At 42.8% G+C, this 24,162-nt stretch overlaps 5 protein-coding genes across 5 annotated transcripts; 2 read left to right on the forward strand and 3 right to left on the reverse strand.

Annotated features, from left to right (window-relative positions):
- Nucleotides 1-675: 675 nt before the first annotated feature.
- EAE98_004735 (uncharacterized protein) lies at nt 676-2,025 on the reverse strand. Its single transcript, XM_038952355.1, has 2 exons — nt 1,776-2,025; nt 676-1,719 (listed from the first exon to the last, which is right to left on the reverse strand). The coding sequence occupies exons 1-2, from the start codon at nt 1,940-1,942 to the stop codon at nt 723-725; spliced, it is 1,164 nt and encodes a 387-aa protein (XP_038811005.1). The 5' UTR covers nt 1,943-2,025; the 3' UTR covers nt 676-722.
- Nucleotides 2,026-2,249: 224 nt separating this feature from the next.
- Nucleotides 2,250-5,862, forward strand: EAE98_004736 (uncharacterized protein; the record flags this gene model as incomplete). Its single annotated transcript, XM_038952356.1, has 3 exons — nt 2,250-4,272; nt 4,375-5,701; nt 5,784-5,862. The coding sequence occupies 3 exons, from the start codon at nt 2,250-2,252 to the stop codon at nt 5,860-5,862; spliced, it is 3,429 nt and encodes a 1,142-aa protein (XP_038811006.1).
- A 2,229-nt stretch (nt 5,863-8,091) lies between these two features.
- On the reverse strand, nt 8,092-9,568 carry EAE98_004737 (uncharacterized protein; the record flags this gene model as incomplete). Its single annotated transcript, XM_038952357.1, has 2 exons — nt 8,092-8,993; nt 9,055-9,568. The coding sequence occupies 2 exons, from the start codon at nt 9,566-9,568 to the stop codon at nt 8,092-8,094; spliced, it is 1,416 nt and encodes a 471-aa protein (XP_038811007.1).
- Nucleotides 9,569-16,812: 7,244 nt separating this feature from the next.
- On the reverse strand, nt 16,813-19,098 carry EAE98_004738 (uncharacterized protein; the record flags this gene model as incomplete). The annotated part of the gene is made up of 1 exon (XM_038952358.1): nt 16,813-19,098. One exon carries the CDS (start codon nt 19,096-19,098, stop codon nt 16,813-16,815), a length of 2,286 nt encoding a protein of 761 aa, XP_038811008.1.
- A 1,865-nt stretch (nt 19,099-20,963) lies between these two features.
- Nucleotides 20,964-23,944, forward strand: EAE98_004739 (uncharacterized protein; the record flags this gene model as incomplete). Its single annotated transcript, XM_038952359.1, has 2 exons — nt 20,964-23,846; nt 23,903-23,944. The coding sequence occupies 2 exons, from the start codon at nt 20,964-20,966 to the stop codon at nt 23,942-23,944; spliced, it is 2,925 nt and encodes a 974-aa protein (XP_038811009.1).
- Nucleotides 23,945-24,162: the final 218 nt, after the last annotated feature.

The following is a 24,162-nucleotide window of genomic DNA, read 5'->3' on the forward strand; positions in this document are numbered from 1 at the left end:
CAGATTCATACTTGTTAGATCTCTCATCTGAACCAAAACCAATCAAATGTGCAATTACTGGAGCATAGAGCCCCTTTGCGGCCACCGCACTCTCCACGCAGGACCCAACTGTTACCTTCTCTACGCACAATTAGCACGCATCAATGATCCGCGAGAATTAGCACGACCGGGCTTGCCGTTCGAACTTCCAAATGAATGTTTACCGAATCGCTGGAATATTCGGCCGAAATATGTTAATGGGTATTGTTCTTCGGAGTGTAGGAACAATGGGATTTTGTATGCAGGAAGAAGGTGCGGAGAAAGGGATGCGAGATATGGGCCGGGGAGTGAGAGAATTGGGGTAGGGTGGAGGTATTGATGGTGTGATGTTGGACATGGAAAATTCGAAAATTCGAATGTGATCACCTCGTGGATGATGACTTAAGACTGGGCATTGATATGGAATGACTGTGCAGGGACGGCTTCTTGACGCATTGGAGGACGAAGTTCTTGATGGACGTACATAATCAGGGTTGAAATCAGGATTGGGGGTTAGTGTCGAAAATTGGGCTTTAGAACCACATTGCAGGAGTTTTTGATGGTAATGAAAATATGACTTGGATCCGTGGTATCTTCAAATAGCTGGAACTTCAATAAGTGATCATTATGCCACAGACTTTGATGTAACGAGATAGACTAGCCTGCATTTTTGGCTAAAAAATTTGATTGTGAATACTATTACATCAAAGATTTCGTCTAGTATACGCCCAGTATGCCTTGTATGGCAACTTCCATTCTCTTGTCCTGAGCTCTGGCCTGAATACATCAAAATCAAGTTGTTCCAGCTTTTCCAGCCATAATCTCGTAGGGACTGCCTGCATGAATACACCGAATCCTCTCTCTATATCACTGACTTGGGTGTTATCACCTTCTGCATAGTAGTGACCATCCTCACCTTGATGCTCAAACTCGTGACCTGCATCTTTACCCGCTTGGAGGTTCTTCAACATCTCCCTGGCAGTAATCAAATGATCATTTGCTCTGGTCGCCACTGTGAAAATAGCATCTTTCAAACCAGGAGCTTCTGCGCCGTGCCTCAATACATCCTCCTCTTTAACACCGGTTTCGGCCATGACATCTAATGGTAAAACGACTGCTCCTTGTCGCCCACCAGCATTGCCACCCAGAGCGCCACCAAAAGCTGCATTGTTGCTATGATGGTTTGGTGGTGGTGGAAATGCTATCAGTGGCAAACCCCTCAAAACCGCAGCAATTCCAGCCGCTTTACCGATATGACTCGCGACATGATCGGCTGCCATTGATTGTAGAGGTAAAGCTGCTAAAGTCAAGTACATTAATGTTGAATATGTATTCTCCGCGTACATCTCAAGCGCATCCATATTTGTATAAGGTCGATTATCCATGTATTGTTCCCTTGTATTGATCACTTTCATAAACCAACCCTTCATCACACTTGTGCTGATTCCATCATATCGCGATTGAAGAGACGTGAGCGCATGATGTAGGAGAATGGCGACAGGTTCTTTCGGAGGTGTATTCGCAAATGTTCGGTTCAAATTATCTCGCCAGAACTGCATGCGCAATGCTCCAACTGTTGGATTTGATACAATATCTGGTATACGAGCTAATTCGATATTGAGAGCACGAATTGAAAGGTAGGCATCTCTTGTTGAGGGAGGAATAAAGGTTTGAAGAGTATACGATGGCGAATCAAACTTTCTAGACATCAATTAGATATGGGGAATTGAGAAACTCACAGGGCTCGCAGAACTAACTGGATAAGATTGGAACAATATGTCCTGGCTTGATTGATATCTTCTTCAGTCAACCGGGAGGCAAATGGCGCAGGTGTACTGTAGGAGGTAGTAGCATAGGCGCATCTCGAACTGATATATGTCTTGGGACAGCTTTGGAGCCGACGCAGAATTTGGGATTTGTACATTAGAATTATTGTTGTTGCGGGCGACCAGTGAATGAATTGTAAATTGCAAATTCTTTATGATTGTCCCTCTTCGAATGGTTGTATGTACATTGACAAAGCTGTTAACAAAATAATTTACAAGGATAAGATAAGAACCCCCGACGTCACTTCGTAAACATCTTAATTATTTTTTGTCGCGTCCGTCCATCGCGTGACTGCGCGTTTCCATCAAATCAGCAGTGGAATATTACTCAGTTGCCCTTGCTTTTTGTTTTTGTTTTGAAATGACAAATTTAATTCGTGTGAGAATTCCATAGCTTCTGCGGATATGGAGGGGCCTCCAGCAAAGAGAAGAAGGTTCTTTACGGAAACAGCTGAGGGTTTGGAATCTTCACCAGGTGAGGAGGCGACAAATGTACCAGATGAAATCGACGCGCTGCCTCCAGCAATTGCCTGCTCCACAAACGAAATCAGAGACCAGAATCCTCAAGATGATCAAGTTTTGGAGGAAAGAACCCTTGCTGGAGATTCGCAGACTATATTCGACCAGGAAATGTTTGAAAACTTCATTGGCGACAAAGTGACTCCGGAAGAACTGAAAGGGTTACGAGAGGCGTCTGGAAATGATATAGAGAAGGCTGTGAATATGTACTTTGATGGATCTTGGAAACGACCTGCGCTTGTCTCCGGTCTCTCCAGATCTTCGTCAAACTCCAGAAGCGCTTTTGGTTCTTTCGCGAAGTCTGCAAATGGCGGTACTGTTGATGGCCCCAAGGCAAGCTCTCCAAAATCAAACACCTCATCAAGAACAGTCTCGCCTCATCGAACCATGCCAGAATATCGGTATATAGGAGCATTTGGGGTTGGAGGCTGGGCTACGAAGAGTGGAACAAATTTAATCAAACATGGCGAAGTTGTGCGGATAGAGCGTCAAAAGATACAACCACCCAAGACACCGGCCGGAAGGGGGAAAGGCAGAACATCAGCAGCTCAAACATTACCAAAACCTAATAGCGCTGCAGCACGGCGTGTCGATGTCATTGTACGTTTTACCAATTCGAAGGGGTTTGAAGTTGGTCGTCTTCCTCAGGAAACGGCAAATTGGGTTTCTACTTTAATTGATCAAAGAATATGCAAGTTCGAGGGTACATGTGTATATGCGCCTGAAAGAATTCGTACCAATGATACTGTCTTTCTCCAACTCAGGTGCTCATTGTTAAGGACTGCTTTCGATGACCGCAGTTTCCAGGCACCTGATAATCGGGTAACTGGTTTTTTTGAAGAGAAAGAAAGTTCTGAAGAAAAGGGTCTAAGACTCCGTCAGGTCGCGTTAGTTAATTTATTTCAAGAGATTAATCTACTTCCTACGCAAACGAGCGAAGCAACCGCAAAACATAAGCGTCAGGGACTTTTAAGTGCTGCAGAGGCAGCTGAACATTATGATAAAGATGAATCTAAAATTACTGGTTCGGGCACTGCCACTCCCCCATCTGAAGAGGCAGAGGAAGGAAAAGAACTTGAGCAAGACCAACTTGACACGTTATATAGCAAAGCTCAATCCTTTGATTTTAATGCTCCTGAAGCAGAACCAGCAAAAAGTTTTGCAATGGATTTGCGACCATATCAAAAGCAAGCATTGTATTGGATGATGGCGAAAGAGCGCGACGAGCAAGATAATAAGAGGAAAGCCTCGATGCATCCTCTGTGGGAAGAGTACGCTTGGCCTTTGAAGGACATGGATGATAAAGAGGTCATTCAAATTGCTAATCAAGATAAATTCTACGTCAATCCATATTCCGGTGCACTTTCCTTAGACTTCCCTCTTCAGGAGCAGCATTGTCTTGGAGGCATTCTTGCCGATGAGATGGGTCTAGGCAAGACTATTGAGATGATGAGTCTTATCCACTCTAGTAAGTCTGATGTGGCTATGCGGCTCGATGAGAAGCGCTCAAAGGCTACATCAGTAAACAGTTTGCCTCGACTTCCAGCCAATTCATCATCTGTAGAAAGGGCACCCTGTACAACTTTGGTCGTGGCTCCAATGTCCCTTCTTGCTCAATGGCAAAGTGAAGCCGAAAATGCTTCTAAGGATGGAACCATGAAGAGTATTGTTTATTATGGTAGTGATAAAACAGCAAATCTTCAAGCTCTTTGCTGTGAAGCTAACGCTGCATCGGCTCCTAATGTTGTTATTACAAGTTATGGTGTCATTTTGTCCGAGTTCAATCAAGTTACCGCTAGGAATGGTGATAAGGGTGGTCATGGAGGTTTATTTTCGCTCTCATTCTTCCGTGTAATTTTGGATGAAGCTCATTATATCAAGAACCGGCAGTCTAAAACCGCGAAAGCATGTAAGTCAATCTGGATATATTATGGGACCAAAGAATGATAGCGATTGTCTCGTTATTGTTAACATTCTGTGAACCTTGACACTGACTGTCCCAACTTTCTAGGCTATGAGATTGCTGCCGAGCATCGATGGGCACTTACTGGCACGCCCATTGTTAATCGATTAGAAGATCTTTTCAGCTTGGTTCGATTCTTAAGAGTAGAACCTTGGAGCAATTTCTCTTTTTGGAAAACATTTATCACAATACCATTTGAATCCAAAGAATTTATGCGTGCCCTTGATGTCGTTCAAACGGTACTGGAACCTCTAGTGCTCCGTCGAACAAAAGACATGAAGACACCAAATGGTGAAGCACTAGTTCCTTTACCCAAAAAGACCATCGATATTGTCGAAATCGAGCTATCAGAAGCCGAACGCGAAGTCTATGATCACATATTCACGAGAGCCAAACGTACCTTCTCAGCCAACATCGAAGCAGGCACAGTTCTCAAAGCCTATACAAGTATCTTCGCTCAAATCCTCCGACTTCGCCAATCATGCTGTCATCCCATTCTCACCCGTAACCAAAGCCTAGTAGCTGATGAAGAAGATGCTGCTGAAGCCGCAGACGCTGCAAGTGGTCTTTCAGACGACATGGATCTTCAACATCTCATCGAGCGCTTCAAGCTCAACGAAGAATCAATCGACACCAATATCTTCGGGGCACATGTCCTCGAACAAATCCGCGACGAAGCAGAAAATGAATGTCCAATCTGTTCGGAAGAACCAATGATCGAGCAAACTGTCACCGGGTGCTGGCATTCAGCGTGCAAAAAATGTTTACTAGATTACATCAAACATCAAACCGACAGAGGTGAAAGTCCCCGTTGTTTCAGCTGTCGCGAACGCATCAATCCACATGATATTTTCGAAGTGGTAAAAGATGAAGGACATCCCGAGAGTAAAAATGGGAAAATTAAAATAAGTCTTCAGCGAATCGGCTCCAATGGGTCGGCGAAAATCGCAGCTCTGTTATCGAATCTCAAATCCATACGGAAAGAATCTCCGTCTATGAAATCAGTTGTGTTTAGTCAATTCACATCTTTTCTCTCTTTGATCGAACCTGCTTTAACGAGGTCCTCGATCCCATTTTTGAGATTGGATGGTTCGATGCCGCAGAAAGCGAGAGCGGCAGTTCTGGCTCAGTATAAAGATAGTGAGAAGGGAATTGTGCTTCTACTTAGTTTGAGAGCGGGAGGAGTGGGTTTGAATCTGACCATGGCGAAGAGAGTTTTTATGATGGATCCGTGGTGGAGTTTTGCGGTGGAGGCACAGGCGATTGATAGAGTGCATCGGATGGGACAGGTGGGGGAGGTGGTGGTTAAGAGATTTATTGTGAAGGGGAGTGTAGAGGAAAGAATGTTAAGGGTGCAGGAGAGGAAGAAATTTATGTGAGTTTTTGTGATTCTTTTACTTTTGGGGGAGGGGTTGCATTCAGGAATGGGAAGTGGAATATATGCTGATGGTTTATAGTGCGAGTTCACTAGGTATGATGAGTGACGAGGAAAAGAAATTACAAAGAATCGAGGATATCAAGGAACTTCTTTCCTAAACATCATATTTCAGAGTAAAGGATTATAACGGTAACGAGCAAGCTTGCTGAAGTCAAGCGAGGAACCCTGGCATAGGAGATACGAGGTGGGTAGATAAATAAATAGATAGATAGATAGATGGATGGATGGATGAGTAAATAAGTCAAACGACAGACGAAGCAAGACATACTATTCGAAAGATGATACAAGCTTTGTATATAAATACATACCGATTAGGTAGCGTATATTGTATATTTTATTATAACCCTATGGGTATATACATCTACTTATCCAGATCCATATTCATATCCATCCACCAACTCAGCCTCACTCACCTCCACATCATGGAGAGAAGAGAAAGGACAGTCTGAGATGTAGATACACCTACCTACCCACTCACTTAATAGAAAAGCAATGGAAGAGAACAGAATGGAATCGCATCAAGCAAATATCCTTCGTGTATATAATCCTCACCTAGATAGGTGTGCAAATTCACCATCCATCCGTAAAACTACCCACCTTACCTAGATAAATACCTAGATCTATCATCGATCTTCTACTTAGTATTCTCCAAGAATTTTCCCTTTTAAATATCTTCAAACATCCCCTTCTATTATTCAGTAAATATAAAATAGAATCGAATAAAGGAGATGGATAGGTATAAGTAGGTATGTATTTATAAATACATTCCTATAGATATCTATATATATATATCATCTATAAATATAATCTATAATTATCTATTCTTATTATATATTTAACGAGAGAGAGAGAGAGAGCTAGCTACCTACTCACTATATTATACCTACAAGGTACTAAGTAAACTGTTATAGATAAATAGAAATAGAAATAGAAATAGAAAGAAATAGAAATAGAAATAGAAATAGAAGTAGAAATAGAAATGACTCAATTTTTTCAGCTCTCCCCTCTCTCACCCTCTTCGCCCATCTCCCTCCTCTACTCCTCTCTCCCTCTCCTCTCCCTCCTCTCCCTCCTCTCCCTCTCTCCCCTCTCTCCCTCTCTCCCTCTCTCCCTCTCTCCCTCTCTCCCTCTCTCCTTATCTCCCTCTCCTCCCCTCTCTCCCTCTCCTCCCTCTCTCCCTCTCTCCCTCTCTCCCCTCTCTCCCCTCTCCCTCTCTCCCTCTCTCCCTCTCTCCCTCTCTCCCCCTCCCCTACAAAAACAACCTCAAATCTTTCATAACCCCAAACCAACACCAAGCTCTTCAATACCAAACACCCAAACACCCAAACACCCAAACACCCATCCATACCCCATCCAGCCCAGTATCCAGCATCCCCCATCCATCCCCCATCCAGCCCAGCATCCTCCATCCCCCATCCCCCATCCTACCCCATCCAGCAAGTAAGTAAACAACCAAGGTAGGTACCCACTAGACACCACACCTACCTAGTAGATAAATAAACCAAGCGAAATGCGAAATGCGAAATGCGAAGAGTGAGATGAGATGTTTATTTTTATAATATAGAAATATAGATAGATATCTATATCTATATCTATATCTATATCTATATCTATATCTATATCTATATCTATATCTATATCTATATCTATATCTATATCTATATCTATATCTATATCTATATCTATATCTATATCTATATCTATATCTATATCTATATCTATATCTATATCTATATCTACCTATCTACCCATCTACCTACCCACCTACCTACTCACCTACCCACCTATCTACTCACCTACCGACTAAATAACAAGAGAAAATTCAAAGCATCAATTCAATCATAACCACATCACAGAACTCAGAAAACACACAAACAAACAAATAGATAGCTCCCGAAAAGTTGATTCCATTCCAATTCATTCAATTAAACAGCTAATTAAGCAATACCACTTCTATGTATATATAGGTATTTAAACAATTACTAATAACGCTATGTAGGTATATTCTCTTTTCTTCTCATCTCATCTCTTCTCATCTCATCCCATCCACACAAGCAAGAGTAGAATTGTATTCCCTTTGAATTAAAATTAAAAATAAACTCCATTTTTTTTCCATCCCAATTCATTTCAATTCACAAGCATAAACATATGCAAGTGAAGATCCGTCCATAATTTAGGGGGTATATCCGAACAAAGCAAGTACGCCTTTAGCCCAAAGCAAATATCAAATCCTCTTTTTTTCCCCCGGATGCTCTATGCAAATGCATCTAATTTTCCCAAACGCCGATAATTTTCAAAGATTCATGAGTCATGAGATGTATATCTGATTAATGAGCTCCGTGGTCACTTCCATTTGCGCCATCCAAGGCGGGTAACTGTTCATAATCGGGAATGGGGGGTCCGTCATATAATTCCGAATTGACATACGTTGGGGGACTGGCGGGAACATTCTCATATAGAGGAGGTTGTTCCTCATCCCATGAGATGCCCAAGCCCGATCTCTCGGTAACGGTGAGGTTGAAGTGCATTCTTAAAACTCTTGCGCCTCCCGTTGGTGTTACTTGTGTGGGTTTTTTGATAGGTGCGAATTCTTCCGAAACAATCATCTCGACAATGAGAGTGTGGAAGACTTCTGTACCATCCTCAGCTTTCATATCGCAGATTGGTTTTGCATCAGGACGAATCGAGATGGGAAATTCGATTTCAATGGCTCCATCCGCGGTATCGTAATTTGATTTCCATCCAGATTTGATCTCCTCAGTAGCTAGAGTACGGGCATCTTGATGAGCAGCACCTTTCTTGTTCTCACCTTCCTTGGTCACTTTTAAGGCATGTTTGGGGCATGCTGGTGAGATAACTTTGTGAGTTTCATCCAGACGCCATGTCAAACGCTTCAACTTCCAATGGTTCTGTGTCTTTGCGTCCACATTACGGTTGACAACACCATCCATGCGCATGGAGATGTTTGCTTCACCAATTGGATAGATGACGGGAGGAAGTTGACAGTTGGCAGTCAAATTTGTTGGTGGAAAGATTCGGATCGAGTTTCGAGGTGTGTCGGAAGGGATGATGGCACGCTTGATGTTGAGGATGTGGGAGAGTTTCATTGGCTCGCCAGTCTTTGGCACTAATGTAGCTTTGAGGACGTATTCGATGTTGGACAAGCTACCCTTCATACTTGCGGGTAGATGTCCAGGAAGGAGGAAGCTGAATGGAAAGTCATGTTCACCTATAAATTTACATTAGAATTTTTCAACATACATATGAGAATGCAATGTAGTGAAAATTACCTTTGCGGAGTGTAGCTGGACCTTGAAGGAAATTCCAAGTCGTTAAATCCTTTGATTGGTGGGTACATTCCTGGCAATGCGCATGGAATGGTTTCTTTTGCGTGACCTCCAATGCCAATCGCATTTTGAAAGACTCAATTGCAAATTTCTCGTCGTGAATGTGCAACTTTAATTGACCCGAGAGTAATGCGCCGGTACTCGAGCTGGTAGAACCATAGAGAACCAATGGAGGTGACTCAATGGCACAGTCAAGTGTTGCACCATGATATTGGGGAATGGATTTCGACGAAGTCTTGGGTGAGTGAAGACCGGGTATCGAAATACGTTTGTGTGGAAGAGAAAGGTCAGGCATCTTGGCTGCTTTGTCTTCTGCTATAGAAGAGGCTGATGAAGATGGTGTGCGACTTTTCAACGATGGTCTACTACTTGAATTCCTTCGAGAAGTTTTCTTTCCTTCAGTTGGTAAATCAAATGGATGGGAATGAGATCGAAAGAACGACGTAACGTGCTGCATTGTTGCAGGCATTGGTGGGGTCTTTTGGTGGTGGCGTCTTGGACAAGGGAAATAGAGTTTTTTCTTTCTTTCCGTTTGGCAACCGCAGAACAGTATCGATACTGCTTTTAATAGTAAACTTTCATTCGTGTTGGAAGACGTTGAGTTGGAAGTGGTGGTTTGCTTCAAAGTACCCTAGTAAGTAAGAGTGAATGACTGGTGAAAAAGGTGAGAGGCGAGAGGCGAGAGGCGAGACTTGGAGAATTTGAATATCTTTTTGGGGGTGATGTGATGAGTGATGAGTGAGTGAGATATCAAATAGAAGAAGAGGAGGATGATGATGTAATATATAAATCTGTGATATGTAATGTAGGTATGTATTTTGGGAAGATATTTTAGTGATTTTGATATAGAGTTTTTATATTCTCTTTGTTTGTATGGAGATGTGAAAGGGTATATATAGCTTGAGTATCGTGTATATATGTCGTATATGTCTGTCGTATATATCGTATGTCTGTATGTATGTATATATATGAATGAATGAAGCAGTGACGGAAATATTATATTTTGATATTGAATCTTGGGACGAGTATCAAGCACCTTGTTGGAAGAGAGCAGGAAAGGACTGGAGCTACCTACTATACATATTATAGTATTGTATATAAAAATTGCACATGTAAAAGACGACTAAACTACTAAACTACTAAACTACTAAACTACTAAACTACTAAACTACTAAACTACTAAACTACTAAACTACTAAACTACTAAACTACTAAACTACTAAACTACTAAACTACTAGACTACTAGACTACTATAGTATCACCATACATACCCGTGGACGTCTCTTACCTGCTCATTAGACATTCTTCTCCAATTCTCCCATTCTCCCTTCCCTTTCGAGGAATTCTATGTGTCAAATGGATTTCTAGTCCACCAGAATTTGAAGTCTGTGATTTCATCTTTTCCCTGGTTACTAGGTACACATGCCAAAAAAAGATGAGCCATTGCCCCTCAACATGGGAAAATTCGAATTATCCCTGTGAGTTGTTGTGGGTCGTGGACCATGGTGCATTGTTCCTGTTCTGCGGCTGCTCAGACTCAAATACTAAATTTATTATTATTATTATTATTATGGGGAAAAGAAGAAGAAAAAATCGATTTTACCGGTGATGGAGGACGCAGGAATGGTCGTCTGTGTGTGTTATTACTACCTACAGTAGTTGGTCTGTCGTTAGTCTGTACATGGTATGTTTTTGGTCCAGCCGTTTTGTTTGGTGTTTCTAAGTTCTAACTGCTGTGACCGGTCTGATTTCACGCGGTTAAACATCGCACGAGTCGTAGATCATGGGACTAGAAGCATAGAGATTCTACACCGCAGAATGAAGTGTAGATGTAGGTGTAGTATGTGTATGTAGGTACAGTAGTAGGTATGTGTATGTACATGGTCAGGAAACTCTTTGAACCCTTTGAACTCTTTGAGGACTAGGTAGGTAGGTAGGTAGGTAGGTAGGTATGGTCTCGAGGCTAATTCTCTATATTCATCCGTGAAGCTTACTAGGTACCTAGGTATTGAAGGCGTATCATCACCAGAGCTCAATTGGTTTGAATTATACTATTATATGGGAATCTCAAATTCTACGGTAGTGCTAACCGAAGCAGATATTCATACTTGGGTAGATATTCAATGCTGACTACCTACTCAACTCAACTCAAGCAAAAAGAATTGGTATTTCCCTTTTAGACGTCAGGTACCTATAGAGTAGCATTGTAAAGGAGGACCTACATACTCCTAAACACCTCCCTTGTAAGGAATTACGTTTAGCTTCTTCTGGGGTACGCCCTGTGGATCCAGTGCATTCAACGTCAAACTTTTTTTCAAGCCAGTCAAATTCAAAGGTTTAAACAGCTGATGAGCAATCAGATCGATGACTGGTCAAATGTGCGTGAACATTCAACACTGCTATACTGACGACACTTGGGTATGGTCGTTGGTTGAAAGCACGTCAGCAAGTTCATATTCCTTTTGCGATGCATACGATATATCATGTATGAGTCTCGGAGTCTAGGAGTCTATGGATCCAGAAGTCTACTTCGTATACATCTATGACACTACCCCGATGGCCAGCCAGCTACTCGGCCTGTGGCTATTCTAAGATCACGACCGGACCTGAGTCTTCTATCCGAAGAAACGGCCATGTTATGATTGAGACCCTCGCAATTGTTCTTCCTCGCCAATGATGTACTCTACAGTCTGTACTACTATATATTACGATTATTCCAGGCATAATGACGGAAATCCAAGGATTATTTTCAGGATTATCAAGGGGTCGTATGCCAAGCGATGTTGATGGGCGAAGAGACATCGCACTAATTCCTACACAGATGAAGCGTTCATGATATTATTACCTTGTAAACGGTACCTAGTGCTTAGACATTGATATTGAGGATGGCAACTTTCACGAATACGATATTTCTCAATTCCCCATTACTGTACATCGTGTTCGCTCCAAGGAGCTGCACCTCCTGAGTCCTAACATTTCTTCGATTCGTGTTCAACTCCGCCAAAAAAAATCAACCCAAAATTGTGACAGCACGAAGAACACGATGGTGATATCACCACATACCACATGATGTGATTGATGATGGTTGTGGACTCTGGAATAACCCTTAGAATCATATTGAACCAATCTCAAGCCAGTCAACGATCATCACCCATATTATGATATTCTCTTTAGGCCATAAGGCTTGGAGCTCACGCCATCAAATGAAATATGGAGAATCTGGTAGATCATTCACATTATGAAGCGATATGCGAGCATGTCATCCATCCATCCATTAAAACTCCATTTCGGCCCACTCCGATTTTTTTTTTGATCTTCTAGAATCTTTTGGTTGTCAAGGGGATTTGCAATATGCTTCCAGTGTCCACTGTCAGCCATCGACAGCAAGAATTATCATGAAATTACGAATGATTACTAACTCATGGTGCAATCAATTCCAACACATGCGGGGAAATGATACAATTCTCGAGAGTCTACATACAGTCTACACTACAGTCTACAGTCTACAGCCCAATGTGTCAAGCTGTGCAACTTTTGAGAATTGTCTAGTATTTATCCATGAGTCGGTGACTCGTACATTGGGGTTAATTCCCAATCCCCCCACAGAATGGCGTTGCACAATTGAATTTCTCCTCGGAGAGAATCATGTGCTTGACGCATTCCAATTTGATCCTCTCCATCGGATCTATGGCTTCACCTCATGCATACCTAGGGACGGAAGAGAACAAGCGACGACATGGCATTATTTTCCATTCTCACCGTGAATCGTGATACACCGGGAACTTTTATCAACCATTCCAGCAAGAATCCCCCAAATCGGGATATACCTTCCCAATCCGGCTGGATCTGACAATAGCCGCAAAACCCCATCCCATGTGATTCCATCGAGTAAGAAAAATCACATTCGACGACAAACTGGAAACGCATCGTGCAACGAACCTCCATCTTAATTTTCATCGCGCTGTTCACAATTCCAGACCGATCTCTCAGCTGTCCAATGAAACCCGGAAGACCTTCTCAAATCCTATTCGATCATATTCAATACCTGTTACATAACATTAAACCTTATTTTGTCGAATCCTTCACCACTTTTCATGCCCTCATGCCCTCGTCAATATCAAGACTCAAGAGTGGAAGAATCACGGCGAGGTGGGAAGATTTACTCGATGAGATCCACAGGCAGGTACCTTAAGTATCCACCATCGTGTACTGTCGTCGTCGAACTGTTCGAACAGTTGAACGCATACCCAAAAAAAATCAGATCTTCCAAGCTTTCCAGATGATACTAAATTAGTCTGAGAAATTTTTAAAGAAATTTTAGACTTCCCGTCGCTTCGCTCACGGTCCAAGTCGGCTGTATCTCCACTCATGTACCGCATGTACCCTCGATTGCACTTTTCTAGAAATCTGATGTTTTGCGTGCGAGATGAATTCTACCGAGAAAAAGCGAAAGACATGGCGTGACAAAATCTTCCGATTGGATCATACGGATTCGGGGCTGTCCTTCCTTGATCTTTAATGACTCAGGGGGAAGACACGCAAATCCTTCCCCGGTTCGGCGGCTGTCTGTCTCCATATGAAATTTTTCTTTGACCAGCAGGGCAGCAAAATTTGGTGCAAAGCTTGAAGCTTGAGCCGTGAAGCTTCTTCTTCGTTTTTCGCTCACCGATCAAGGCCGATTCTGTGGATCTTCTCTACCTCCACAATTGAAAAGGAGAGCAGGGAGACCCCGAAATAGGAGAGATTCTAGAGCTCCAGAATCTAGATGGTAAAAAGCCTCATCCTTTCATCGTGTTACCATTTGTGCAGGCCTCAGGAATTGAAGATTCATCATCACTGTGGAAACGAACGGTGAAGAATGTATTGTTGGAGAATTGGAGTTTGAACGAATAAATGTGAAGAGTGGAGCCTTTTCTTTTCCTGCTACGTACGGAGTACGTGCATGGTTGTTGCATTGCAAACTTGCAATTGACAGATCATGATGGATGAAACGAAACGTCAAATCTGGGCAGGGGGATGTGGTTCTTGCGAGACGAATGATCATCCTCTGGTGAATTTTCTTCACTGTTTCTTCAATGGTAGGTAGGTGGATATCAGTATGGGTGGGTAATAGGTATGAGAGGTATAGAGTGTCGAGAGTCGAGACGGTTTTGAATGTGATGGGTGCATCAATTAACGTTGCTGGCATGTTACAGATGGCCGAGTATGTGTATCGTTGGCTTTCTCTTCTCCACAAGTGAAAGAGTCCAGATGCATATGGGCAGAGTATCAAAGTCGACAGAAAGTCTATTCAACAATAGCCCTGTGGTCAAATATACACACGCACTGTAATTATTCCAGCAGTAGTGCTGTGGATTTAAGATCATAGAAATCTTCTAACATTCATCGCAACAAGATATCATCCCACGGTTTGGCATCAGGATATCACAGTCTTCATCATTCTTGAAGGGCAAACCTGCATGGCGAGCGCCGGTTTCCGTTATGGTGGTCAACTAAATCATTAGTAGGTAACCTTTCCCACTTCATATCCCACACCCATAACATCATCAACTATTCAATCTCAAACCACCATCTTCTTTCTTGATCTGTATCGAATTTTCTCTCCCTCTTCCCCAGTAATACTAGATGAACATCTTACTTACAATCCATCAATCTACCTACTACGTACATCACTTTACCCTCTCCCCCAAATCTCACATCCCCTCCCCTCCCACAAACCACAAAAAACTAAGCATTCGCACGCACGCACGCTCCCATCCCAATATTCCAAGTCCAAGTCCAACTCCAACTGCAACTCACTAAGCCCTGTCCTGCCCTGCCCTGCCATGCCTAACTAAATTCCCTCACTAAAAAAACCCTTCTAAACTCTCCCCCACCAAACCCAAACAAACCCTCTATCAATCCATCCGCCCCACATGTACAAATAAGTATACCTACCTCAACAACCGAACTAACCAACCGATACATTTCCTCACACCAACTTAATTTTTTTGGTTTTGTCTTCTCCAAAAAAAAAATATAAAAAAATGAATAAATAGGAAAATAAAATAAATGCAAAAATCGATGCAAACACAACCACCTATTTGACCTACGCAGGGATCGAACCTGCAATCTCTTGATTCGTAGTCAAGCGCCTTGCCATTGGGCCAGCAGGCCGGGATTTGGGTGTTTGGATGGTTTGTTGAGGAGTGGTGGGGGAGGGGGATTATGTTGTAATAGTGGGGTGGGAGTATGTGTGGAGGGATGGGAGAGGAGGGGAGGAGAGGTATGTATATATATATATCTTTTTTTAGAGGGATTTTCTGATATATAAGAGGAGTATAGGAGTAGTATAGGAGTATCTAGGTAGGTAGTATAGGAGAGGTAGGAAATATAGGAGAAGTAGGAGAAGTAGGAGAAGTAGGAGAAGTAGGAGAAGTAGGAGAAGTAGGAGAAGTAGGAGAAGTAGGAGAAGTAGGAAAAGTAGGAAATAAATAGATATACTAGGTAGATATTGTGCGAGCGGAATGATAAGGAGCTTGGGAACTTGGAAGGAACTTGGAAGGAAAGGAAGGAAGGGTATGATTTTTCTTTTTTTGGGGGGGGGGGGGGAGGAGGAGGAGGAGTGTTGGGTGAGGAGCTAGGGTAGGGAGGTAGGGAGGTAGATTTAGTGTGTATGTTTATATTTTGATGTTTCTGGTTTGAAATATTGAAATATTTGATTAAGATGGTGCGAGTGTGAGTGTGAATATGAGCATGTATTATATATCATGGATACAATTTCTTCTTTTGAGAGAATAGGAAGGGGAAGAGGGGAGGAGGGGAGGGCGAGGATGGGAATAGCATGTTTTTCTTTAGTTTTTGGATGGATGGATGTGTGGATGTGTATATGGTTAATTTAGTTGGGATTGGAGTTGGAGTTGTTCATTGTGGTGCTGTGGTGCGTGGTGCTGTGATATGTGATATGTGATATGTGATGGTAGGATGGTGGAATAGAGTGGGTATATATGTGTTTCTCTCTTTCTCTTAGTAGAGGAAGAGGAGGAAGAGGAGGAAGAGGAGGAAGAGGAGGAAGAGGAGGAGAGTATAGAAGGAGAGCATAGATTTTTTCTTTCCCGACAAGTTTATCTATGTACTGGCTGGGTTGTTTAGGTGTATACGTGTATGTATCTGGGTGGATCATCATTACTGTTGTTCTTACACGTAAATAGTGATTCGAATCTCCTTCCCTCTCCTCTTTTCACAATACCACACATCTCAATGATCCAACATCAAAATCCTCATTCCCTACTATCCCAAACAACCATTCTTGAAACTTAGGCTCAAATAAAATACCGAAAGCATTCTTTTCCAGAAAAAGAAAAAAGGAAATGTCAAGTGCTCTTTATATTCCATATATCGACATATAAACACCTACAATACCAAATATGAACCCTGGGTTTCATTCTCTCTCAACTCAAAAGTACAAAGATACACCTCCGTCTTCTTCTTCAGAGGTATCGCCAGAATGATAATTCGCTTCGGACATGTTTTGATCTTGCTGATGTGGAGCACCCTCATTCTTTCTATTCGCTTATGATAGATCAGAATGTTCATTTTTGATATAGTGATTGTTGATTATTCGTTTTTCTTCTTCTTCTTTTTCCTCTTCCTCTTCCTCTTCATCAACTTCCCCTACTAGAGATTCACAATTCTCCTCCTCGTCATCATCTACTGCAAACTCAAAAATCCTCATTTTCAATACCATCACCTCCCACTCCACCCATCTCATCCCTCACAAAAGACCCACCATCCCTCCCCCTCTCCTCCGAAATCTCCGTCAAAGAATCCGGTTTCCACCCCCCCGGCCCTCTCATCTCCCTAATCTGCATCAAAACCTCCTCCCTAAAAACCCTCGACATCTCAATCAACACACCCTCTCTAATCTTTTCCCCTTTTCCATCCCCCTCCTCCACATCCGGCGCTCTCCAATTCAAATAATGATTACAATGACTTCCCGGCACTACAAACTTTCCCGGATGCACTCTAATATAATGATAACAGCAATAACACGCCGGCTTACTACACGCGATATTGCGATCCTTGTCTACGAAATGGAGATTCCTTGAGTGGAAATGCTGGAGCAGGAGTAACTCGGCGTGGATTTTGGGACGCCAGTTGGGGTTTGTGCAGTGGGAGGAGAGATGGGTGGAGAGTTGGTATTTGTGGTCCATTTCTGCGAGGGCGGCCCGGTAGGAGCTGATGGCGAGGGGGTCACTCATGGTTTGTCCGATGAGGGCGGAGAGAGTGGGGTTGCGGGCTTGAAGGGGAGGGGGGAAGGACGAAGAGGAGAGGAGGTGGGAAATGGTGAGTTGGGTGAAGAGATGAGGAAGGAGAATGCGGGTGGATAGGAGGATTTGGATGGCTTTGGGGGTATGGTTTAGACGGCCGATGGTGTGGCGGATTTGGGTAAATCGAGTGGCGAATGGAGAGCCGAGTTGGATGAGTAGCTGGAGGTATGTAAATTCTTGTGACACCGTTGTACATATTTTGTGGCAGAAACGGCAGAGTTGAGATGGATACTCGGTGAGACTGAGAAGCCCTTGAAGCCATGTGTGAAGATGAGTCGAGGATTCTAAGAAGTTGATTTTGTCAGATAAGAAGCGAAGACACATGATGCATATGAAACTTCCTACCTTCATCTTGATTATCCTCTTTAATTGTCTTCCATTCTCCCAACACAAACTTGATATCCCGAGCCAAAAAGATGCATAGGAAGAAATTCTCTTCTCAGCATATTTTACCGATAACTCGAATATGTTATCTTCAATCTCTTCCCTCTCTTTCTCGAAATCCTTGATCCCATAATACCCAGCAAATCCTAAAAGTCCCAACACCTTTTTCAAAAACTCCACACCCCTTTCCGGTCGCGAACACTTGTTCCAAGCAACATGATATACAATCTCCCCCGTATCCATCTGCTGCAACGCAATTGCAGTGGTGCTATCGCCTCCTTTTTCATAATCACATAAATAGGCTAGATTTCTTGTAAATGATCTTCTTAGCTTGGTTCGACCCATTTCATCCATTTCGTGCTTCTTATTCGCATCAAGAGCGCTGGTTTTCATATCAATATCCAAAATCTCATCGTCGAAAGTATCGGTTGGGGTTTCTTCCTCTAGAATTCGTGAGCCTCGGTTAGAACCAAAAACGGTGAGGAGAATTAACGCTTCGTAGAATCGCTTGAGAAGTTTGGGGGCAACGGGGATGAGGGATGGGGACGGGGACGGGGACGGGGATGTAAGTGGAAGTAGAAGTGAAGGTGGAAGTGAGGTTGTGAGTGTTAGGGAACGATGTTTTTTGGACTGAGATTGACCTTTTGGCGGGGGTTTGGATAGAAGCTGTGTTGATTTTGGGGGGCACGAGATGAATAGAGGGGGGGAAGTGGTGGGGAAGTGGAATATGGATAAGTTATTCTCATTGAGTCGGTGGGGGGTTGGGATGGTCTTTCGTATACTGTGTTCTTCTGGATCTTTCCCTTTCCCTTTACCCTTTCCTTTCTTTGGGAGGGATTTTAAAGCTACCACACACATAGCTGGAGAGGCGACATTTTTCCCCTGAGAATTTCTGGATTTGGTGTTAGGCGAGTTGACGATACGTTGGCGCTGTATATTTTCTTCGCTTTTTGCTAACTTGTTTTTTGAAGCCTGAGATACTTTGCTTTTCACTCCGCTTTCGACATTTGGGGAAAGCGGTTTAGTGACGATGGGAGAAGAAGCAGTAGAGGAAGAAGTGGATGGTAGAAGAGAATTCAGTTTTGTCTGAACTTCCTCTATAGTCACCCCCTTCTTTAAGGGTCGCGTACTTTTTTGAATAATTGTTGGAGTATCTGTCCCCTGCTTCTTCTTTGTACTGCTTCCTCGCCGATTTAGACTATGCAATGTAGTCACTTGATCGCTATTTCCACCCAATCCAGTTTTTAAAGTAGACTCGGACGTGCTTTTTGACTTTGTTATAGATTTCGTCATCATGGTTAGTATTTATTGATGATAGCTATGAAGAACTATCTCCCTCGAGGTGGAGTGCTAGTAGAGAGCAGTCTTTGTTTTATGTTGCGATAGCCTTGTTCTACAGTCATCCATGCACGTATGCAGGCATCTGCTGGCGCGAGTCTTGACCCCCAGCTTCCCCGTAAGTTGTCCAATGAGTGATATCATTGCGTGCGGGGTTCATGTAGACTTCTACGATATAATTGATTGAAATAGACACCCGAATCGAGAGTTTTGGACGGAGTGCAAAAATCACATATGGGCTCTTTCATACACATCTGATTTGTTACACAAAAATATGTAAAACATCTCATTGGTTCATGTGTAGTTACACTGATCGATAAAGATAAGGATTTACGAACGAAAGATGTATTTAGCTTGGCCTTATCCTGTGGAGTTAAGAATGAGGTGATGGCTTTAACTGTGTAGCGTATATACATGTGCTTCTCATCACATATTGAACTTTCGCGTGCATCTATCGAAATGCTATGTTCTGATACCTAGGAAAAGACGTTTAGGTTTGGTATATGATTTTAGAGTTATTGAAAATACCAATTCCTGGAGCTGTGCAGATATTCAATGTATGTAAAAGATTAAGAATCGGCATATGGATTCTAACACTCCACATAGACCCCCGAGTCTTGCTCTTAGACTGGAGAAGAACCTCTAACCAACCTGACAGCGTAAACAGACCATAGATGATTATGGTATGTATATTTAATGGGAGACATTGGCTTCGAAAGCTACAAACTAAGATACCACTAGACTACAAATTGTAGAACGACCACCCGGCGCTGCGAAGACTCAATTTTCGAGCTTCATCTAAAAATGAACATCATTTTCTGCATTCGAGTTAGGTAAAAATCGGATCAAATCGGATCAAATCGAGCGTCCGAATGTTTACAATATCTTACCAACTCATGGAGGTCCAACAAAAATTACATTAAAATATACCTTGCATAAGTGGTTTTGAAACGATTAAGAACGTATAGTGAGAAGCATAAGATGGATTTTTTTAATGGAGCAGAAATACTCAACAAGTTACGATCTTCTGATGAGTCAATATAACAGCTTCACCAACAGCTTGACTGGACTAAAAGATAACAAGTCCAACTGGGCTTATGTTGAAGGAAAAACGAACACATTGACATGAGTATACATAGAGATACAAGAACATGTTACAAGGGATCGTGCTTCCAGAAATTGCATTACAGAACCCAGGATTAGAGAACAAGGCAGACCAACGCTTTCTAGATATGAAATCTATAAGAATTATCAAAATGACTTCTTTTGAATGAAGTCTGATGGGCCTGGGGACTTTTCGGGCTCAACAAAGACCACACATTGCTCATTTCAGGAAAAATGCTGAGTAGGTGGCCTGCGAAAAATGTGAATCCAGACAAACAGCACATCAATAGAGAGGCTTGAAAACTTCTAGTAACATGTCCCATGAAGTGGTCCATTTGGCCCATATGTGTACGAGTTTAACAATTAGAAAAGTAAGCAATGTTCGAAGAAACATTAGCAAAACTCGAGTGCAATGAAACATGGTCAAAGTGAGACATGGAGATGATGAGGTTTTCACTAGAAAACGGGATGTGATCGTAAGTTCCAAATCGTATAAACAAGCTCACTGTGCTTTCCCAGTGAAGTTCTCCCAAAGAGGCACTCCTGAGGTGCTTTCGAGGTATCCGTTGAATGCTTGAAATTCAAATGGGCAGGCATTTGATCTGCAATTGATTACCTAATCCGAGCCGAGATTCTCCCAATCTAGCTTACGATAACCAAAGCTCCAGAGCTTCATGCCACATTGGAGGTCCATACCCCATTCGACATCATTCATTATGCGACTCCCTCTAAATTTGCTATGTCTGACTCTGTCAATACTTCCCAGAACTTTCGCAGTCTTCGCAGACGAAGCTTACACGGTCGACTACCACCACGAATTACTAGGTCTCCCACAATCAGACACAACCTTCTTCTACAAACCTAGGGAAACTGAACAAGGCGCGCTATTATATACATTAAGTGATCTTGGCGTCCTTGGAGCTATCAATCCAGGCACCGGGGACGTTCGATGGCGACAAATACTGGCGAATGATGATAATCACGGAGAGGGCTTTCTGCGACCAGTTGAGGGAGCTGGTACAATTATTAGTGCTTTGGGCAACAGAGTAGATGCTTGGGATGCGAAGAGTGGAAGGGAAAGATGGGGAAACACTTTCACAGGACAAGCAAAAGATGTGGAGGTAGTTGAAGGTTTTGACAATATCAAGGATGTTTTGACTTTATTCGAAGATGCTGGAAAAGTCGTGGTACGAAAACTTAATGGAGATAATGGAGATGTTGTTTGGGAATATGTTGATGCTAGTGGTGATTTACCTCTACAAGTCAGCACAAATGTTAGAGACATCTTTGTTGTCACTCTTCACGGTGCTTGGGGAGGCTATAGCGTCAAAGTTACCACTCTTGACCATTTGACGGGTGAAAGAGTTACCGAATACACACTCTCCACCAAAGGCGATGTTCATACACCGGAGGATGTTTTACTTGTCGGAGCCAACTCTGCTGCTCCTATCATTGCTTGGACCGATAGATCGCTAAAGAGTCTCAAGGTCAATATCCTGGGCAAACCAAGCGACTTGCAGACATTGCCTCTAAAAGAATCGGATGGCGAGCTTACAAAGGTCTCTATTCACGCGCCTAATTTGGCGCAATCCTTACCACATTTCTTGGTACACAGTCACTCGGCAACTTCAAACAGAGCAGATGTTTATCATATTGATATGAAAAGTGGTAGCATTAGCAAAGCATATGAGATCCCCAAGCTTGCAGGGAGCGGTGCTTTCTCAACCAGCTCGCAAGGTGCCAATGTCTACTTTACTCGTTTTACCGAGGAAGAGACCTTTATATTTTCTTCAATGTCTCATGGAGTTTTGGGCAGATGGCCAATTAAAGCAGAGAAGCAACATGACCGACTTCGATTTCTCCATGGTGCATCGGAGGTAGTCCAGAAAGCACCGGATACTTATGCTGTAAGATCAGCTATGGTGAGTGCGGAACAAGACTGGGTTCTGGTGCGCAATGGTGCTGTAGCTTGGTCTCGTGTCGAGGGTCTTTCTGGTGTTGTGGCTGCCGAATGGGCTGAAATACCAGCCTCTGAATCATTGGCAGAGACGCTCGAGGCAGAAGCGCACAGCAACCCCTTGGAAGCATATATTCACCGAGTCAATCGTCATATCAATGACTTGGAATACCTTCCAGCATACTTGGAAAAGTTACCAACCCGGTTTTTAAGCGCCATCTTACCTGGAGATTTGGTTACACCGAATGAAAGTGTTTTAGAACGAGATAACTTTGGCTTCAACAAGTTAGTTATCGTTGCAACCCAAAGAGGTCGTTTGTATGCACTTGATGCTGGATCTCAAGGGCGCGTTGTATGGAGCTCCAAAGCTTTCGATATACCAGCTGGCAAGAAGTGGGACGTTAAGTCCATATTTGTCAACAATGCTAAAAGTACAACAACCGTTCGAGGTAGTCAAGGAGAATACATCATCGTGAACACTACAACTGGAATGGGACTCGAGGCTATAAACCCTGGGCAGTGGCCACCTGTTCGGAGCGCGGCTATCGTTGACAGTAATCTTGGCAGGTGGGTGTTACCTATTGGTATCGATGGAAATCCTGGCGATATACCAAAAGATTGGGCACCAAAAGAATTGCTCGTGGTTCGGCGCGAGAACGGTGAAGTCAGAGGTTTAAAATTTGACATTCAAGGTGCTGATGCCAAACCTATCTTTACCTGGTCATTTCAACCACCTTCTGGCCAAAGGATCGTCGAGGTAGTCTCCAAACCCGCACATGACCCGGTTGCGTCGATTGGGCGAGTTCTTGGGGATCGTACTGTCATGTACAAATACTTGAATCCCAACACAGTTTTGGTCACTGCCGTCTCAGATGAATCCTCAATCGCCTCCTTCTATCTTCTTGATACAGTTTCTGGCGATGTTCTTTATTCTGCAAACCACGAAGGTGTTGACACTAAGAAACCCATTGCTTCTGTTTTCACCGAGAACTGGTTCGCATATTCTTTATGGAGCGATGAATTATCAACCACCACCTCGCTGCATGGATCAAAAGGATATCAACTTGTCGTCACCGATCTTTACGAGTCTCCTATTCCAAATGATCGTGGAACCCTCGGCTCAAATGCGAATGCATCAAGTCTTGACCCATCAGATGTACCAAATGCTGGTCCAGTTCTTCCCCATGTTATTAGTCAATCATTTGTGGTTCCCGAAGCGATAACCCACATGTCTGTTTCCCAAACCCGCCAAGGTATTACTACACGTCAACTTCTTTGTACTCTGGAATCCAATTCCATCATTGGTATTCCTCGTTATCTTCTCGATCCCCGTCGACCAGTTGGCCGAGATCCTATCCCTGCCGAACAAGAAGAAGGCCTTCTTCGTTACTCGCCTGTCATCGAATTTGATCCAAAACTCATCATCAGTCATAAACGTGAAGTTCTTGGCATCAAAGGTGTCATTACCAGCTCTGCTATACTAGAAAGTACCAGTCTGGTTTTCGCGTATGGAATTGATGTTTTCGGAACAAGAGTTAACCCTAGCGCTGCTTTTGATATTCTCGGCAAAGCGTTCAACAAGCTGAGTTTAGTGGCAACTGTTTTAGCATTGGGAGTTGGTGTTGCAGTTTTGGCACCTATGGTAAGTTATTTTACTTTGTCTATTGTTTCATGAGTGCTGTGCTAATATTATCATAGGTGAGGAGGAAACAAATCAATGGCAGATGGTTGAATGCATGATTATGATAATGTTATAGAATTTTGTAAATTATGATGATATAAGGAGGGTTAAAAGCGTTACTCTCAACAAAGATTAAGGATTTCACTCATGCTATTAGTGAACTCTATGTATGTTTTTTTTGGCATAATTCCATCTTGTTACGGAATTGCTATCAACCATATGAAATGATAAATAATGTTGATGTTTTTGATTTATAATTTTGGCTGACATATATCTT

This window comes from Botrytis deweyae (genome assembly GCF_014898535.1).
Source record: "Botrytis deweyae strain B1 chromosome Unknown BDEW_009, whole genome shotgun sequence".
Lineage (NCBI taxonomy): Eukaryota > Fungi > Ascomycota > Leotiomycetes > Helotiales > Sclerotiniaceae > Botrytis > Botrytis deweyae.

Coding starts and splice junctions, on each gene's coding strand:
- EAE98_004735 (XM_038952355.1), bottom strand. CDS start 1,942: ATGTACAAATCCCAAATTCTGCGTCGGCTCCAAAGCTGTCCCAAGACA. Junction 1,720..1,775: donor TATTGTTCCAATCTTATCCA/GTTAGTTCTGCG, acceptor ATTGATGTCTAG/AAAGTTTGATTCGCCATCGT.